The sequence below is a fragment of the Canis lupus genome, chromosome 7, assembly GCF_048164855.1.
Source record: "Canis lupus baileyi chromosome 7, mCanLup2.hap1, whole genome shotgun sequence".
In the NCBI taxonomy this organism is placed as follows: Eukaryota; Metazoa; Chordata; class Mammalia; order Carnivora; family Canidae; genus Canis; species Canis lupus.
The window spans coordinates 25,536,427-25,557,377 of record NC_132844.1 but is presented as its reverse complement, the minus strand read 5'-3'; the positions used below and the strand labels follow the sequence as shown (position 1 = coordinate 25,557,377).

General features: G+C 37.3%; 1 protein-coding gene across 8 annotated transcripts in view; it reads right to left on the bottom strand.

Annotated features, from left to right (window-relative positions):
* RARS2 (arginyl-tRNA synthetase 2, mitochondrial) overlaps positions 1-20,951 on the bottom strand; it is a 53,281-nt gene that overhangs the window by 32,142 nt on the left and 188 nt on the right. For 4 of the 8 annotated variants that reach the window (XM_072832113.1, XM_072832110.1, XM_072832109.1 and 1 more), the window contains exons 2-4: positions 11,075-11,148; positions 6,787-6,889; positions 5,357-5,440 (exon numbers count right to left, since the gene is read on the bottom strand). The exons of 2 other annotated variants lie outside the window; for them this stretch is intronic. In XM_072832113.1, coding sequence (XP_072688214.1) covers positions 5,357-5,440; positions 6,787-6,889; positions 11,075-11,148 — 261 coding nt within the window. Of the gene's footprint in view, positions 1-5,356; positions 5,441-6,786; positions 6,890-11,074; positions 11,149-11,327; positions 11,439-20,951 lie in introns of all 8 variants that reach the window. 2 more of the 8 variants (XM_072832114.1, XM_072832115.1) reach the window with 2 other exon arrangements.

The window sequence follows — 20,951 nt, the reverse complement described above, 5'->3', positions numbered from 1 at the left end:
TTAAGCCTCACAACGTTAAAAAATGTGCAACATTTCCCATTTAATAGATGTAAAAAACTAAGGTTCAGAAACAGTATGTACTTGCACAAGGACACTGAGGAAGTAATACTCCTTTCACTCACACTATATATAGTAGGACACAGAGAGAAAGGATTAATATATAGAGCCATTAAAGAAAATAGTGCCTGTCATACACTAGGAACCCATTAAATGTTAATTATGTTAATTATTTACTCCAAGACAATGGCTGACAAGACTCCTTTGGGTAGGGAGGTAAATATTACTGAGGAGGAATTCAGAGTCAGATTATTCTAAAGTTAACATCTACCCATCTATTTCACCTTCTATCCCTTTTTATGTAATGGATAGTAGACTCCACAAAAGGCAATCACAGGAAGTTAAACTCTCCTTTAACAAATAACCCTCAGATCATTGAAATCTCTGGCACAAATAAAAAAATAACTTTAATAAAGGACTATCTCACATGCCTCACTTCCAAACCTTCCATTGACAATCTGATCCATCTGCTACCTAGAGCTTCTTTCTCTATTTCACTCTAAGTGTTCTCAAAATCAAAATTTTAAATGCCACACGACACTGAATGCTTAAATTGTTTAATACATTATTTTGTGAGGTTTTTTTGTAAAATAAAAAAATTAAACAAGATAAAGTAAAAGTCTAAAGTCCCTTTTGATCATCTGTCCTAACCCGTCTTCCCCAGGGGTGACTACTTTTAAAACATCATCTTATCTAATGACTACTCTTCTTGCAATCACCCTCCCTCCTTGGTTGTAATGATAGCATTCTACTGATTTTTGCCTCTTCGTTTCTTTTGCAGGCTCCTCTTCCACTGCCTGCCACCTGACTCCCCATACTGTGCTCCTTTCTTGCTTCTAGCTCCTTACTTTATACTTCTTCTAGGCATAAAGTCCTAAGACTTCAACTACTACTTACCTAATAAAATTTCTCCTGTGCTATAGCCTGGTATGTCAACTCAAGACTGGACATCTCAGTTCAAATGGAATATACTTCTCTTCCTTTTGCATTCTCCATTTACATAGACTTTACCCCCTCACCACTGGACTAACCAGGTCAAAGACCTAAGAGTTCCTAAAATTTACCCTTTTCCTTCAACCTATATAATCAATCACCTATTAATCACCAAATACTGCATATGCCATCTCCTAAGTGTCATTCACGTTATTCCTTCTGCTTCAGAAGGGATAGACCCTCATCATCTGCCAGCCATACCACTATAAAAACCACAAAACATTAATACATAACCATCTCCTTATATAATGTACAGATTTTTTCAAAAAGATTTATTTATTTATTTATTTATTTATTCATTCATTCATTCATTCATTCATTCATGAGAGACAGAGTCAGAAACATAGGCAGAAGGAGAAGCAGGCTCCCAGTAGGAGGCCTGATGTGGAATTTGATCCTAGGATTCCAGGATCACAACCTGAGCCAGAGGCAAACGCTCAACCACTAAGCCACCATAACGTACATGAAGTCTATGTTCTATTTAAATCCTTCAATGAGGGCAGCCCCAGTGGCTCAGTGGTTTAGCGCTGCCTTCAGCCAGGGCTGGATCCTGGAAGACCTGGGATCGAGTCCCACGTCGGGCACCCTACATGGAGCCTGCTTCTCCCTCTGCCTGTGTCTCTGCCTCTCTCTCTCTCCCTGTGTATCTCTCTTGAATAAATAAATAAAATCTTTAAAAAAGAGAGAGAGAGAGAAAGGCAGAAACACAGGCAGATGGAGAAGCAGGCTCCATGCAGGGAGCCCGATGTGGGACTCGATCCTGGGTCTCCAGGATTAGGTCCTGGGCCGAAGGCGGCGCTAAACCACTGAGCCACCCAGGCTGCCCTGTGTACCTCTTTACACTGGATTGCAACTTATACATTCTTCCATTATATCATTCATCTCATTATCACATTGAATACACATTACACTGATACTGTTTTTTTTTTATGCTTTTCTTTTAGATCATAAGCTCCTTGAGGGCAGAATCCATGCCACTTTATCCTTAAATTTCAGTAATATATTCTTTGGCAGATACTCAACAGAAAGTTTATCACATTAGTAAGAACACAAAACTATAGAATGCCAGTAAGCTAGTAAAGTTCCTTGATATTCCAATAGATGAATAAGCTAGAGGCTCATCTATTCATCAACAAGTATGTTAAAATGTAAGATGTTTTTATAAGGACTTCTAAGGAAGCTACTACTACCTATTTGTTCTTTGGTCAATAGTTGAAAAGTGTTTAATCATTCCTTCCTTCCATATGTTCAACCAATTAGCATTACATGTGACTTGAATGCATCTAGTGCCTTCTGGCCTAAGCTCAGTTAGTAAAATAATTAGCATTTGGCAGTTTCTACTGTTTTTAATTTCACATTCTAGTCTCCTACCATTGAGGATGATTTACATTAAGACATTATACTGCCACAGTTAGTGATCCTAATTAAGCTTATATTTATTTTGTATATATATATAAAAAAAGCTTACATTTAATCATTCCTGGTGCTGCCAATGTTAATAATTCAATTGCAATGAATGAACAGATAACGTTTTATGCAAGGCTAAGTTTGTACATGTGTAAGCAATGACAAATTCATAATTCTCTGCTTGAAAAGTAAGTTTTGGACACAGGTCATTGGCTACGTGTCAATCTTGATGACTTTACTATGTAAAAATACGATTAATAATGGTCCCAAAGGGTTGAACTTTTTTGTTGATATAATCTGAAAAATTCAATAGACATGTAAATAACTGTTGTTCAAGGCCGGAAAATAATGGAGCCAGACCTAGAAGTTATCATTAAAAAACCATAACTTATAACATAGGCATATTCAATACCCCTTTTTCTGACTATGGGTGTTCACTAGTTTAGGATGTATCTTTACTGTGACATTGAGCAGGGATACTGTCAGCAATCTGCTTGTTACCTTAAAATCAACTAACATCCTGACCCTCAAGGCTACAATGAAGGGAAGATTTCTAGGTGACAAAGAGAAGCTGGACCTCAAAGCCCTAAATCTTGTCCCTCTATCGCCAATTGAGAAGGATTTGGGAATATTTTTAATAAGCAAGCTAGTGTGCATTCTTAAATCAGAGAAAATCTCATAGTTTGTTCACTGTAATAAAGCATGCAAATTCATGGCCATTGAAATTTTAAATTATTAAGTAAACACATACTTTACTTGATACATAAACCACATTTCTTTCAGTTAAGTTGGCTGTAAAGGCAAACTCCATCTAACAACGCATTTTCCGATCTCAGGGAAAATAAAAGAAGTAAAATACTGTTGCCTATGAAGCAGTTTCCAACTCTGGCGAGTTGCATTTCTGCTTATAAATATTGAGACCATTGGGGCACCTGGGTGACTCCATTGGGTAAGTGCCTGATTTCAGCTCAGGTCATGTACTCAGGATCCTGAGATCAAGCCCAGAGTCAAGCCCCCTGCTCAGTGAGGAGTCTGCTTCTCTGTCTCCCTTGGCCCCTCTCCCTCACTTGTATACATGCATGCAATCTCTGTCTAATAAAAATTTTTTTAAGGATTGTATTTATTTGAGAGAGAGACAGAGAGGACAAGCAGGGGGAGCAGGAGAGGGAGAAGCAGACTTCCTGCTAAGTCAGGGAGCCCCCATGTAGGGGTCAATCTCAGGACCCTGGGATTATGACCTGAGCTGAAGCAGACACTTAACCAACTGAGCCACCCAGGTGCCCTATATAAATAAAGCCATTTTATTTTATTTTAAAAATATATTTTTTTTATTCATGAGAGACACAGACAGAGAGGCAGACACATAGGCAGAGGGAGAAGCAGTTTCCATACAACGAGCCTGATGGGGGACTTAAACCCGGGAATCAGGGATCAAGCCTGAGCCAAAGGCAGATGCTCAACCACTGAGCTACCCAGGCATCCCAAAAAAAGTCTTTTTTAAAAAATTGAGACTGTAAAAAAAAAAAAAAAAATTGAGACTGTAATTGGAAGAAGAGTACTGATTTAGAAATAGTAAATTAGAGTCACTGGTTTACTAAATTGGCATGAAATGTTATCAAGAACCCAACAGGTTATAGACACCTTTTAACAAGCTCAAAAGATTCTTCTTGTTCTGTGGCTGATTCTGGTTAACTAATTTACCTTGAAGTAAGAGTGGAAAAAAGATAAAAGAAAAAGTTCAAGGATCTAGAGAGACAAACATGTAACACTAACTCTCCTTTGGAAGAATTATAGAGCTGATGGGTAAATGCCTATAAACTACATAACCTTGGCAAGAAATTATATTATTAAAAATTTTGGTTTTATAGTTATTTTCAATTTAAGACTGCAGCATTACTAAGCCTGAGCAACTCAATACCAGTATATATTTCTTAAAAACAAAACAAAACAAAACAAAACCACAGGCACACCTGGGTGGCTCAGAGGTTTAGCGCCTGCCTTCAGCCCAGGGCATGATCCTAGAGTCCTGGGATTGAGTCCCACATTGGGTTCCCTGCATGGAGCTTGCTTCTGCCTGTGTCTCTGCCTCTCTCTCTGGGTCTCTCATGAATAAATAAACAAACTCTTTAAAAAAAAACAAAATATACTGACTAAAGCATAAATCTTAAAGTCCGATTGAGATGAAACTCTCAACAAAAGATCTCATACCATTGCCTACCCAGGATTACCTTTCCTCTGCAATCTTCAATGAGACCCAATTCAATTATGTCATTTCCCCAACTCCTTCAGGCCATCCTGAGTCTTCTGATCTTTCTTATGCTTATTGTATCAATCTACTTTTTTTAAAAAAAATATTTATTGTTTTATTAAGAGAATATGCTATCTTATGATGGTTTCTTCTGTATAAATCTCATGCTTTCAACAGATTACAGCCTCCCAGAGAGCTGAAACCTGCAGTACTTTCTAATATTCAATACAGAGTCCATTAACTCACTCAACAAATTATCTTACACCTACTGCATGCCAGGCACAGTGCTAGGAACTGGGGATCCAAGAGTGAGAAAAAGAGATGCTATAAGCCATAAAGGAAGTTAGAGTTTAAAGGGCAAAAGGCATTAATCAAATAAGAATGTAAAATAGTAACTATGGTGAGTTCTCTGAAGGAGAGATACCCACTGCTAGTAAAGCACATAAATGAAGGGGACAGAAAGGCACAGCCCAGAAAATATCAAGAACTGATGGTAAGGAGGAGTTAACTTGGGGTGGTACTCCAGGAAGGGCGGTCAGAGTATGCAAGGTTTTGAGGAAAGAGGAGGTGAAGTTTAAGAACTAGAGGAAAATCACTGTCACTAAATCAGAGTGAGTAAAGGAACTGAGCTGGAACATAACCCATTCTTACCTTTGTTAATAGTTCTCTGTTAATTTTGAAATTTACAGTCCCTTGACCAGTGCTGATTTCACTTACCACTGAATCACATTTCAGCTGAAAAGATATAAATCAAGTAAAATAGTAGGTTATAAAATAAGCATAATGAAATTTGTAATTTTAATACTATCAAATTGGAGTTCAAAGGTAGCAGGTGCATCATGTCTCTTAGTCATCATATCTGGACATGGGCCTTAGGCCAATCTGTTCAATTCTATCATTCTATTTGGGTAAACGGCAGATTTCCTTCTTTTCTGGACTAGAACACTAATCTATATTCAGAATCTTTTCCTTTTTCCCATTCCCTCACTTCAAATTCTCCATCTAACATGGAAGGAAGCCAACATCACTTCACCCCCACCTTATGTGCCCTGACATGCAGTGAATTGTTTTTTTCTCATCCACCTTGCACAAGAGCCACAGAACATGTCATTTTGTCAGGCCCTATGCAGAAGCACTTGTACCAACACATAAAATGGAAATCATTTAAATACTTTCACTTCAGTGAATATACCTCAAAATTTTAACCAACTAGATTTCTAAGCACCTGATATACCCATGAAACTTGAAAAGATAGCTGTTGTCACCGAAGAGCCTCTAGTCTGTATTTTTGAGAACTCATAGGAGATGGAAGAAAGAGACTAAATACTGTAATTAGAAAAATTCTACTCCTGGTATACTTCCTGATAAAAATCTGGGTTGATTTTCTGATCAAATATTTACTAAGCTACCAAAGCTCTTTGATACTTTTCACCCATCTTTTTCTATAACAATGACTTTCATTGTTTCAATCCTTCAGTGTGCCCAGAAGCCTCCATGCCACATGTAATAACCCTGTTTAAAAAACTAGTTTTTGATGGTATTATGCTAATAATTTAGATTTTGTCATTCTCTACAATCCTTTCAACTCTTCTTTTAGATACCAAACCCATCAGAGAAATTAAAAATGAAAGAGGTTTATTAAATCATCTAGCCACTTCTCTGCAATCATGATTCTATTTACATCTAATCATTTTTTCCTCATATTTTAATGCTCATCTTCTCAGAAACTCATTTTAAAAATTGCAACCCAGTGCTCTAATTTATCAAGCTTGTGCTCTTAAATTCAGAAGTCCATCCAGCTTCAATCTGTAAATTTAATTAACACTTCAGTCCTCCTGTGAGTAGTTAATCAAAAAATTGAACAATGTCAGCTCAAGAGGAATGCTTTATACTAATTTGAAAAATCATCTTGACCTTATAGTACATGGCTAAAATGAATTTAAATTGTATTTTCCAAGGTGCCTTGAACAAAAAAACACTATTAAATTCATTATTATGTCTAAGATAATCTGTGGAGTTTTTTCTTCTTTAAAATAGTAAATTTGTTATAATGTCTAAAAAACATAATAGTGCTGAAGTACCTTCTCTGCCAGTTTCCTGGCTTGAACTTGAGTATCTGGTCTTGAATGGTCATTGTTGTTTTCCAATAGAGAATCCACAGAAAGCTGAAAATCAGCAACTTCTCTATAGATAGAAATTGAAATAGGAAAAAGCTATTGTACCTTGAAATATTACTAGTGTAACAACAACAACATAGGCTCACCACTATGCATTCTCCACATCGATACAATTTTATCAGCAAAATATAAAGCAAAGAAACTAGAAATATCACCTTGTATTTATTTAGAACTGTCTTCTAAAGTTCTTCCTCTTCTATTACCTAATTGTAGATTTATAATCTCTCTGTGAGATAGGTAGTTCAAAGTATACTACAAATTTTATTTTATTTATTTATTTTTTTAAATTTTTATTTATTTATGATAGTCACACACAGAGAGAGAGAGGCAGAGACACAGGCAGAGGGAGAAGCAGGCTCCATGCACTGGGAGCCGGACGTGGGATTCGATCCGGGGTCTCCAGGATCGCGCCCTGGGCCAAAGACAGGCGCTAAACCGCTGCGCCACCCAGGGATGGTCAAACATCTATATAATTACCCATACTGGGACATCTTCTAACATTTTATAAGGACTAGAGAATGACATTCTATAGGCACAATAAGTGGACTAAACCACTGTCTTTTCATACCAGTGTCACTGGCACATAAGGATATATTTTAGAATGATCTCATACTTATCACTCTTGAAATTCAGGGACATGCCTAAAATACCCTGTGATATCTGTTTCATATCACATTAATCCACCTAGTCAACAAAGACCACTAGGAATTTTCTTGAGCCTTGGGGCACCTAGGTGGGTCAGTTGGCAGGGTATTGGACTCTTGATTTTGGCTCAGGTCATGATCTCAGGGTCCTGGGATTGAGCGCCAAGTTGGTCTCTGAGCTGAGCATGAAGCCTGCTTGAGATTCTCTTCTGCTCCTTCTGTGCCCTCCCTTACCGCTGCCACCCTGCTCTTGTGCTCTCTCTCAGAAAAAAATATTAAAGAAAAATTATTTTCTTGAGCCTTAATATATTATCTATTAGCCTACTGTGGATTATATTTACCAATTCAAAGTCATCTACTGACCCAAGTACATCTATTAATCAGTGTCTGTGTGATCTTGGATATTTTGCTTAACCTCTCTTGTACCTTAGTAAAATGGTGATGGTAATGGCACTCACTTCATAGTATTGCTGGGAAATTAAGTCCTGGTTAAATAATACTAATCCTAGTTCCGATGTTAAATAAAAATGTTAAATAGGCCCGAGTCCCAGGGGCATGACAATTCAATTTTTACATGACAATTCAATTTCTTAAAGATTAACTTTAATTATGGAAATTTACATAAGTTTTTAATGTATTTATTATATTACTCTTAACAAAGGACTTTGGTAGTATATCCAAGTACTTGTGCCAATAATGTTGGAAGCTGAAGAAATTAGTTTAACAAAGTGGGAATAAGATATGAACACACAAAGATTTTTTTAAATTAAATTAAAAATAAGAGCAATAACAATATTAATTGAAATAATACAGATTTGAATATACCAAAGATTAAATTTTTGACAGCTCGAATACCTTACACAAAGTATAATATGGTCATAACCCTACAGGATGGCTCTCAAACATCCAGGAAACACAAGGAAGTCACATGATTTTCTATAGATAAATAAAAAATATATATCATAGGAGGCATCTGTGATTTTATTATAGACATGAATAATAAACGAATGCATTTCAATTAAAAAATTTTATCTCTATAGAATCACAAATATTTCTAATTTGTTCAGTGGAAGAAGGACAAATCTAAAAAAAAAATCACCCTTTTAGTCTATTAACAATTAACACCAATTTATTAAATTAGGAATATTTCAAAAATGAATTCTGAAATTATAATGCAGAGTTATCTGTCAGCAAGAAAGGACCAAAAGAGAAATAAATGCTTCAGGAAGGTGGATCAATCAGACTTGACCTACTTTCCATTTTTTCCTTTTAAGAAGCTTTAGTTATATATCTACAAAGAACTTTTGCTTTGTCTATTTAAAGAAGTAATTGCTGAACGTAAATTATATAAAAAGTCAAACAAATCAATCTAAATGTCTATTAAGAGAGGACCATGATAGTATTATTTAGCCATTGTTAAAAGTGATATTTACCAAAAAAGAATGATGTCAAGGGGTAAAGGGTTCAAAAATCATGCATATGGTAGTTTTATAGGTATGTTTATCGTTTATTTTTTTAGAAAGGCGGGGGGGAGGGGAAAGGGAGAGAGCAAGAATCACAAGTAGGCTTCACACTCAGCCTGGAGCCCGACATGGGGCCTGACCTTAGCATTCCAAGATCACAACCTGAGCTGAAATCGAGTGGGACGCTCAATCGACTGAGACACTCAGGTGCCCCTAGTGTTAGTTACATGTTTTTAAAAGCTGTAAGACACATTCAAAAAGAAATATGGAAAGTACACCAACTTGCTAACATATTGGAGATTTTTTCCTTATTCTTCTATATTTTCCTGAATTTCCTTAAGATTATGTTTTGCTTTTGTGATAGAAAAATTAATATAGCTGTCAAAATAATCCACTGTGAAGAAAGACAGTAGGTAGGGGTACAGATGAAAAACTGGCTATGTGCCAATGACAGTGAGTGATGGCACATAGGGGTTCCATAAACTATTCCCTCTACTATTGTTCAGAAAAAAAAAAAAAAGTTGAAAAAACAATAGCTACTTTTCCACTACTTTTGAGGAATTGTTGTGATGTTAGAGTGAAATCCATAGACTTGAGTATTACTGGCTAATAAAGTCATTGATCCTGTCTACTATGACCAGTATTAAATAGGAATTCCACCATAGTTGAAAATATTATCGATAATTAGGAAACCTAAACTGATTCATAGGACATTAAGTAAACCATATTGACAACAACAAAAAAATTCTCCTGGCACTTAATAGCACTTTAGAATAAAGTGAGAAATACAGAACAGTTAGGTGTCATTTTTATACTGTAAAGGATGTCTGAGTTTATTATGCCAAGGCACTAGAGATTCTTTTTATTTTAAATCAATTTAATAAGCAGAATTTTAGACTTGTAGCCTAGAAAAGTTTTGAGATCCTCCTCAATATTTATATTCTATAAACCAAAGATATAGTGAAGTATAGTATCATTAAAGTAGAATTGCCCAAAGGAGCTCCTGGCAGGTAAAGAACATTTTTTTCAAAATAGGGTCCTAGATTGTTCAGCTTATTAAAGGCCTCTGAAACATAAAATAAACAATCAGTTTCATCATTATTCAAAATGCCATTTACAGATTTCATGAAATAGGTAACTGGCTTGGAATATTACATTAAGAGTGTGTAATGATAAGATCCCCTTGGTCTGTGGTTGCCTTTATTCTTAGAACTCAACATAAAGTAAGTAGTAGGTCACTTTAAAGATACTTTCTTTCAACAAGGCCACACATGTAGCCTTTCTCTTCCACTTACCTCTTTGTCCTATTCTGAGAACAGTAATATTCATCCTACCCTATCTTAAAATCTTGACAAGAATTAAGGAGACAAAATATTAGGACATAATGGTACTGATAATTATATCTTTCCAAAGCTTAGGGCTTAAATGCATACTATGCAGCTAATTTCTTGTCATTATTAATTGACCAAGAGGGCATTTTACCCAAGTACTGAAGTTTTTCTAGCCAAATGGTAAAGAAGTATCAATTAGAAGGACCAAACTCATGGAGAGATAGGTATCTTCCTGTAGCCAGGAAAGCAACTATGGGGTGTATGTAACCAACAGTTTTCTATTACTGGGAGTCCTCAAATAGAAACAAACAAACAAACAAAAACCCCAAACCACAAAAAACCTAGCAGGTAAATATAATACTAAGTATTCAAACATCAGATAGGTGTGTAATCTTTAAAATCCCCTCAAAACCCCTGAAATTCTAACTGCACTCTTAGTCCTTTTATTTGCTGTTACAGAATTAAATTTTGATCTCGTTCCTAATTTTTCTTAAAAACTTTCCCATAATTATCATTAACAGCATAAACGTCAAACAACATCAGAGTACTAATTTAATGTGCCGTGTCAGAGTAGGTAAAACACAGATTCTAATTTTATTATTTGAGTCAATGGGAATAATATGTTACATCATATTTTACGGCTTTCAAGGTCTATTCTGTAAATTGAAGGTTTTTTTTGTTTGTTTTTGTTGTTTTTTTTTTTTTTGCATATTAACAAAGTCAGCAACATTTTAAGTTGTTTCAAATACTTAACTCTTTTCTGGAAATTGGAACTGCAGATATTGACTTGATTAAGTTTTCTGGTGGAAGATCCAACACTCTGGAAAGCTAAACATTAAATAAATAAGAACCAAAACAGAGCAAGATTGTTAATAATTTTACCAGATTCAATACTACTCATCAATAAAAAGAGCATTCAGATACTTAACAACTTAAATGAACCTTGAATGCACTCGAAATCACAAAAACCTGATCCAAAAGGCTATATAGTACATGATTTTATTTACCTGAGATTCTGGAAAACCCAAAACTATAAGGGAGAGAGAATCTTAAGGAGGCTCCAAGCCTGGCACAAAGCTTCGCTGGAGGCTCCATCACCAGGACCCTGAGATCATGACCTAAGCAGAAACCCAGAGTCAGATGCCCAAACAACTAAGCCACCCAGGCACCCCATAATATATTTGATTTTTAAATTTAAATCTCAGATTACAGTCTTTATTTTTCAATTCTAGTCTTAGGGCAGCCCCGGTGGCACAGCAGTTTAGCGCCACCTGCAGCCCAGGGCGTGATCCTGGAGGCTCTGTCAGGCTCTGCATGGAGGCTGCTTCTCCCTCTGCCTGTGTCTCTGCTTCTCTCTCTCTCTGCATCTCTATGAATAAATAAATAAAATCTTTAAAACAAAAATCTTGGGGATCTCTGGGTGGCTCAGCGGTTTACCGCCTGCCTTTGGCCTAGGGCGCGAGTTCTGGGATCAAGTCCCACGTCGGGCTCCCGGCATGGAGCCTGCTTCTCCCTCCTCCTGTGTCTCTGCCTCTCTCTCTCTCTCTCTCTATATATGTCTATCATAAATAAATAAATCTTAAAAAAAAAATTATAGTCTTAGGAACTACATTACTACAGCCCCTACAAAAAGGTTATTTCCTTAGGCCATTTGCATAGGAGTGGATAAACATTTCCAAACCATTTAAAGAATAAAGGCTGTAATAGTTCATGTTTTTATACCATGAAGTATTCTTGTCAATACAAGTGCAACAATAATAAAGGTTCTATTGTAATTTAGGGGGAAAAAAAAAGATTCAAATTCCAGTTCCATTTTTACTAGCTAGGAGTCCACAGGAAAATCATTTTATATAAATGAGCTTAAGTTTTCACATATGAAAAATGGAGGTATCTATTAAACAAGAAACTAGGGCTCTTGTGAGGATCAAGAAAAATGTGTTACATAATAAGCATGTAATAAATATTATTTCCTTCCTTTAAAATTAAGGTTTTATTTTGAACATAATGTCTCAAAAACTTACCATAACCACTAAGATTTTCTACCTAACTTAAATATAACTACAGTCTGCTGGAAAAAAACAAAAACAAACAAAAACTTAGTTCTATAGGTCAATTTTAAAGCTTTCCAGCTGACAAAGAAGTTTTGAACTTCAGTTATGATTACATTAAACTGAACAACACACAAAAAAAATCTGTTTCTAATATAAAAAGCCACTTAAAAACTGCTTATTTCTGGGGTGCCTAGGTGGTTCAGTTAAGTGTCTGCCTTCAGTTCAGGTCATGATCCTGAGATCAGAGAACTGAGCCCCATGCAAAGATTCCCCGCTTAGCAGGGGAGTCCACTTCTTCCTCTCCCTCTGCACCCTCTGCCCCCACCCCTGCAACTCCTGTGTGTGCTCTCTCTCTCTCATCCTCGTTCTTTCCCTTTCTCAAATAAGTAAAATCTTTTAAAAATTGTTTCTTTTATTATATCTCATTTGCTCCAAAAAAAAAAAAGGCTCTGAAAAGATTTAACACATAAAAATAAAATGGAAGTATAAAATCATACCAGAGAACCCAAGGTAAAGATAGCTACTGTGTTTTTTGGCAACCAAGTACAAAAGGAAGCTAACTACATAGCACAGCGCTGCCTGGCAACAAATTTTTTCCGAAAGTAGATTCTAAGACTAAGTTATATTCACAAAGATTTAAAGACCAAATTAGAAAATATCCTCAATAGCAGTTTTCCAAAGGCACAGAAACATTTTTATATGATGTAAATTAAAAAACCAAAATAGAGAGACTGAGGGAAAAGGAGAAATGGAATCACTGTTTATAATGGGCACAGAGTTACAGTTTTACAAATGAAGAGTTATGGATAGGGTTGGTGGTGAATAGTTGCATAACAATGTTAATGGACTTAATGCCATTGAACTGCACATTTAAAAATAGTTAAAATTGTAAATTTCATGTTGTATAATTTTCCCATAATTAAAAACAAATTAAAAACCTAGAAAGACTCTGGGATGAAGTAGTGGAATGAAATCTTCTTTACAAAAAAAAAAAAAAAAAAAAAATCTTCTTTACATAATCTCCCACCTCCAACCCATTATCAAACTAAAATGAAAAAGGTGGAAGAACAGAGAGGAGAAAGAAAGGAAGATAGGTAATAAACACACAGATTGGTTAATTCTCCAGCAACAAATATACAGGATAGGCATAGTTCAAAGTCAGAAACTTCAAAAGTGATAGCCAAGGACACAAACAGCAGTTTCTAATGAGGAAGGGAGCAGCCCTGTTTGGTAAGGCTCCTAACTTCCTAACTTAACAATTTTTTTTTTTTAACAATTCTTACCAATACCCCAATCTGGAGAGAAAAAAATGAATCCCATCATTTTTTTATATATGACTGGAGGGAGATGCCTCCGAGCTGTGGGAGAGAAAGAATAAAACAGAGAAGTCCGGATTCCTGGGTGGCTCAGTGGTTGAGTAAAATTAAAAAAAAAAAAAAAAAAAAGGGCAGCGAATTCCAGTATTTTTCAGAAGTGAAGATTCTATGGCAGCACAGTAAAGTTCTCTCCAATGGAAACACAACACATTCCCCAATTTTTTTTTTAAGATTTTATTTATTTATTCATGAGAGATGCAGAGAGAGAAGCAGAGACATAGGCAGAGGGAGAAGCAGGCTCCCCGCAGGGACCTTGATGTGGGACTCGATCCCAGGACCCGGGGATCACGCCCTGGGCTGAAGGCAGATGCTCAACCACTGAGCCACCCAGGCACCCGACAAATTTTTAAAAACATAAATTGGAAGTAATCAGAGAAAGATAAATAAAATTGGGTACAAGATAATCCAACCTTATGATAATTGGTGTTCCTAAAACATAAAAGGAAGAGCAGGAAAGAAGCAAGCAGACAGGAAGATAAGTACAATGGTTCTCTAGTAGCATATACCATAAAGATAAAGAGACAAAACCCAAAGCTATACTCTTCAAAAAGTGATAGCCCAAGGAAAGATGCAAAAGATTCTGAAGCAGAGTGGAACAGTCTTGTGTAGCAGGGCTTCTTGGTCTCTTTTCATCAGAAGCTATAGAGATGAAGCAACAAAACGCAAGAAAAATAAAAAGTATTCATAGAAACAGATCTTGGCTCCCCCAAAAGCAAGGCCTGAGAAACAACTTTGTGCAGGTAGTTTATTTGGGAGGTGGTGATTCCTGAGGGCATAAGTGATAGACTGAGAAGCTTGAGAAGGAAGGAGCAAAAGTTAAGATTGTGCTGTCAAGGTTACCGCTATAAACAATGGGGGCTTAATTTCCATGGTGCCTCCTAAGAAGCACAAATAAGGTCTACCAAAATTGTCTATCCAAATATAGGAGGCAGGAACCCCCATTACCCATTGATTGAGACCTGTCCTTGACAGTGTTAACTGCCACATTTGAGCTGAGTATAGGCTGGAACCAGCAGGCTTTTAGATTAGATGAGGTGTTATTAACAATAAGTGATTGGAAGCACCTGTGAAACTGGTCATACAAGTGGCAGCTGGAACCAGAGGTGTGACCAATGGGATGGGAGGACATAATAGTCAATAAAAGGGAAAATTTCCCTGAGATAAGGAACCAAATGTAAATTGTGGTATATTGCTGCAATGACACACAACAGTAAAACGAAAGAACTGGATTTCCGTGCATCATTATGGGCATATCTTTTTTAGAAACTTGAAGCTAAGAAATAAAAAACCCAAGTTGCAGAAGGATGATTACAGTTTGACTACCTCTTTTTTTTTAATACCTCTTACATTAAATAACTTTTTTTTTTACATTAAATAACTTGAAAAATAATACTATTTAGGAATATATTCATAGGTAGTTAAGTGACATACACAGATATAATAAACACAAAACCTCACAAGCGAGGAAAGAGTTTGCAGACAGAGATGGGTACCCAAGAGATTTAAATAGTAACAATTTATTTCTTGGGGCACCTGGGTGGCTCAGTTGGTTAAGCATCTGCCTTCCACTGGGGCTGTGATCCCAGGGTCTTGGGATCGGGTCCCATGTCCGGCTCCCTGATCAGCGGGGAGCCTGCTTCTCCCTCTGCCTGCTGCTCCCCCTGTTTGTGCTCTCCCTGTCAAATAAATAAATAAAATCTAAAAAAAATAAATAGTAACAGTTTATTTAAGCTGAGTGATGGGTACATATTAACTATATTTTTCTCCATGGTTAAATATTTTATTAATAAAAGAAAAACCAAGGATGCCTGGGTGGCTCAGCAGTTAAGCGTCTACCTTCAGCTCAGGGCGTGATCCTGGAGACCCGGGATCGAGTCCCACATCGGGTTCCCTGCATGGAGCCTGCTTCTCCCTCTGTCTGTCTCTGCCTCTCTCTCTGTGTCTCTCATGAATAAATAAATAAAATCTTAAAAAAAATAAATAAAAAAGAAAAAAATGAGTGGTGCCTGGGTGGCTCAGTCAGTTAAGCATCTGCCTTTGGCCCAGGTCAAGATCCCAGCATCCTGGGAAGGAGCCCTGCATTAGGAGCCCTGCTGAGCAGAGAGCCTGCTTCTTGCTCTCCCCTTGCTTGTGTGCGCACTCACGTGCTCTCTCTCTCAAATAAAATCTTAAAAAACTATATCTACAAGTCAAAATAAATTACTATGTCAGGAAAATATAATTTGGAAAATTCAACACTAAGATATATCCTGCTTAAGTTATAAAATTTCAAAAATAAAGCACTCAATCAAGAAAACTCCAGGGATGAAATAAATGCAGTTTACTTTGTAACCATATTACCTAATTACAAATCATGATCTGGTTAAAGCAAATAATGGAGCAATGACATTACATAGGACTAGATTAATCCACAGGAGAAGTTGTAAACTGGTATGTTTGTTTCACCTGCTCAGCTGTTTTTTTTTTTTTTTTTTTTAATTTTTATTTATTTATGATAGTCACAGAGAGAGAGAGAGAGGCAGAGACTCAGGCAGAGGGAGAAGCAGGCTCCATGCACCGGGAGCCCGATGTGGGATTTGATCCCGGGTCTCCAGGATCGCGCCCTAGGCCAAAGGCAGGCGCCAAACCACTGCGCCACCCAGGGATCCCTCAGCTGTTTTTTAATGTGAACTGTCACATATAAAAATTGATGTATGCACTTGCATCCGTAGTATCCATGTTTGGAAAATTCAAATTCAGAACTCAATAATCTGGTGTTACTGCCTTATTTCTCAAATGAAGACTTTTGATATTACTTCTAAACAGATTTGAGAGAGCGAATCTCAAGCAGCTGAGTGGGGCTCAATCCCAGGACCCATGAGACCATGACCTGGGTGGAAACCAAGAGTCTCACAGTTAATGGACTGAGCCACTCCAGTGCCCCCATAAACATGCTAATTTTCTTTTTTTTTTAACATGCTAATTTTCTAATGATTCAAACCTCCTTTTGATACTACTAGGGTATTTTATCTGAAAAGTCAAAATTTCTTTAAAAAAAAAAAAGCACCTTGAGCCCTTCTGAAAAATCTGCTTATAAAGAAACCCAGTCAATTAAGTCATAGCTCAGGTGGTAATGCATAGGTGGTGCTTCTAAGTGGTAAGCGTCTGACTAGTGGGTTTCAGCTCAGGCCACGATCCCAGAGTCCTGGGCTCCACCATGCTCAGTGGGGAGTCTGCTTGAGATGCTTTTCCTCTCCCTCTGTCCTCCCTGCACCCCCGCTCCCCCCTTTCTCTCTCTCTCTAAAAATAAATCTTAGAAAATTAAAATTCATAGGAAACAAGTTGTACAGCTATGCTTAATAAACAGACAATATGTGTTACACGCTTTTAGTGAGAAAGTTACCCAAATTAGGAAAGGTAGAGGAGGGACGCCTGGGTGGCTCAGCAGTTGAGCATCTGCCTTTGGCTCAGGGCGTGATCTGGGAAGAAGTCCCACATCAGGCTCCCTGCATGAAGCCTGCTTCTCCCTCTGCCTGTGTCTGTGTCTCTGCCCCCCCCCCCCATGAATAAATAAATAAAATATTAAAAAAAAAAAGAGGAGCTTGGGGAACTGATACAAGAATATATTGATACTCTGGCTACTATTATTGCTGTGAATAAAAAAAATCCTTTTTTCTCACCCAGGGACCTCATGGTTTCTGCCACCATCCATGGAACTGTGGTAGACTAGTAGGATAAAGTCATAAACCCCTCACAGTTATTGACATTATGCACTTTCTGTTAACATTATGTCATTAGATCTTATCAATGGCCCCATAGAGTTCAGCAAAACTGCATGGTACACGTGAAATATTCCACAAATGGTAATTATTATTGTCTTCATCATCATTAATCCTTGCAACAATCCTGTAAACTTGGAATCAATACCATCATTTTATAGCTGACAGGTTAATTAACCTGCCAAGAGTAAGTTAGTCACACAAATGGAGGGACTACAATTTTAATCCTTTCCATTTTTACTATTTTATCTCACAGTTTAAAAAAATTTTTTTTAAGGTATTTATTTATTTATTTATTTATGATAGTCACAGAGAGAGAGAGGCAGAGACACAGGCAGAGGGAGAAGCAGGCTCCATGCACCGGGAGCCCGATGTGGGATTCGATCCCGGGTCTCCAGGATCGCGCCCTGGGCCAAAGGCAGGCGCCAAACCGCTGCGCCATCCAGGGATCCCTATCTCACAGTTTTAAAACTATAAACTCATTTGGCAAAGCTGCAAACTTTATATTACATTGCAACAACTTACTTATTCTTTAAATATGTATCCAATACCTTCTATGTTTCAGACACTTTGCTAGTGCTAGGGAAATAGTAAATAAAATACGCTGTCTTCATGAAGCTTATAGAGAAAACATGGCAAAACAAGGAAATAAAACAAAATAACAAATTCCCTAATAATTAGCTAATGAAAGAATTATTAACTCTTATAAATGCTATGATAGAAGCAAACAAGGGTGTGAGAAATGGAGCAACTGGAGGACACACTTTTCAACTACAGGTTGTCAGTTGGGAATAAATTCAGTGAGTCACAACCAGGATCTTTTGAAAAATGTAGTATGGAAAAGAATGGACACACATTATAAGGAAACTATTGTTTTGTGAAACTTCCATCTTGCACAAAGGGTCATGATACAAAATCCTTTCCTTTAGGCACTGGGAATAATCTATGCAATGGGAACGGAAAGACCTTGCTTTGTTAGAAAAACAAAATTTAAATTACAGTGTGGCTAGGATCCTGCAGAAAGGAAGAATGGGATGGTATTAATGGAGGTTGGAAAGAAAGATGTTAAGGTTCTGGTAGAAAGTTTGTGCAATGTAGTTTTAAATAGATAAGTGATAAGATTTGATTTACATGTGAGAAGTCACTTTACTTGCTTTAAAGAGAATGGATTTGAGGGATGGCAAGGATGGCAACCCATTAGAATGCTGTTGTAAGCCAGTGATGTAGGTTGCGTGGTTTGGGATAAGGGGCCAGGAAGGGCAACAGGGATGGAAAAGAATGGATAGATTCAAGATATTATTTTGAAGATAGAATCCAAAGAACTTGCTGAAGTGAGGCCCAAGAGGCATACTCTAAATTTCAGTCATATTCAAATATTGTGGTTCCATGAACATACATATACTATGATCTCCCATGGGTCTGTTGTCCACACATATGATGTTCTTGGAATACCCTACCACTCCCCAAGCTCTCACCCTTTTACCTTGGTACACTCCTATCCATCCTCTCTTCAGGACTGAGGTCCCACGTTACCTTTTCCACAAAACATTCCCTGACATCTGGAAGCTGTCTCCTCCATATTCCCTTAGCACTTCACACATTTCTAATACGCTGGTTACAGACTGTACTTCAATTAGCCGTTTATACATGCGTTTCCCCAAGTTAGTCCAGAGCCCTGTTAGGGCAGAAGCTATATTGTAGCTTCTAGAATTGAATTCTATTCACTTACAACCCTAGGACTGATGATAGTATTCTTAAAAAAATGTAGATTCGTTATCAAAATTTGCTGAATGAATGTGCCATTTCATGTAATACATTCCTTCATTCCTAAACTAGCAAAAGATCCTCATTCATAAATATGTATCGCACATATTTTTATTTAACCTCATCTCCGATCATCCCTCAATGACTCCATGTTTGGAGAAATATGCATTTGCTTAGTTTATGTTGCTATACAAATCTGTTAGATCGTTTAATGATCAGATTGTGCTTCTTGCCTTCATAAACTAGACAGCACAGCATACATGAAAAAGACTGATTTTGAAGTTAGATCCCTGTTCATAATCCAACTCTTCAATTTATTAACCATGTGTAGACCCCGGCCTTGGGTAGGTTTTTAATCTCTCTGAATCTCAGTTTGCTCAACTGGACAAGGTTAATAATTCTCTGTCATAAGGTCATCACGAGGCTTACATGTGAATGTAATTAGCAGAAATACACTACATATTAGTTCCTGTTTCTCCAACTTACCTTCTTTACAAGGAAGAATACAGCCTTTGCAAAACTAAACAGAAAATGTTTCTGGTTGGCCTTATCTTGACCTACCGGTTGAGGATGGAAACCATCTTGAACTTCTCCCTATCCAAACACAGCTTGAACACTGAGGTCCAAAACTACCCACCCTGGATACAGCCTACTGTCTACATCAGTATGACTGTACTGTTTCCTTGTCTTCGTTAGCATCACTTTACTATTCTAGGAGACTCCTGCCCAAATAGCTTGATTACTGATTACAGGAACTTCTTTCTCCCAATCTTATAACTATTAAGATCAGTATCCAATCCTAATCAAGCCATCTCCTCCACTCCTCTGCCCTCTCACCCTCTGCCACTGAAAGACTAGCTTTAAACTAATACATCAAATTCTCAAGAAAAATCTGACCTTGCCTTCCCAGACGATACCACCAAAAATTCTGCTTAAGTGTTCTTTCTTACTCCAGTAAACCATAAACTCAGCCTTGTCCTATCAGAAGGTCCCATGGTGGTACCTGAGAAGCCGCCATTGGACAGGGCAGTACATCTTTAAGCATAAAGGCAGAAGAATCTTCTCATAAAAGTCCAGAAATACTATAAAAATGAACTGAGGAAAATTATATGCCAGGCAAAATACGTCCACTGATAAAAAAGAAATGGGTTTGTCAAGACAATTGAAAGTTTTGCTCCAAGATTTCAAAAGGGGCCGATGAATTCCAAAAATTCTTTTTGCTGAAATCTAATCTGTTAAGGTCTTTTATTCCTTTCCTTATTACAGAGCTGTTCACATAAAGGGCTCTGAATCAAGTAAAACAGCATCTCGCGTTATCTTTGGAGTTACCAAAAGTAATGCCAGGACAGGAGGCCAAAACGACTTTGCAAGACAAACGACCAGTTTTTAAATTAAATCCTTTCAGATGAAAATTTAGATCCATTCTCGAGTTCACTAAGTGTAAGGAACACTAATTTCATGGCCCAATGACTTTCCACTAGGGTAAAGCATACAAAGCTGTGTGGGGTGCGAAGGAGGGAGGGAAGCAACATACGTTTGCTTTTCAAGGTTTACTTTTCACCCTGGGAAACCGATTTGGGTCGCACGGCCGAGCCACCCCCGAATCTGCTGCAACAACTCGAGCAGCTCCAGAAAGGAGGGAGGAGGCGGCAGAAACGGGGTCTCCGTGGAATCCGCCCTCT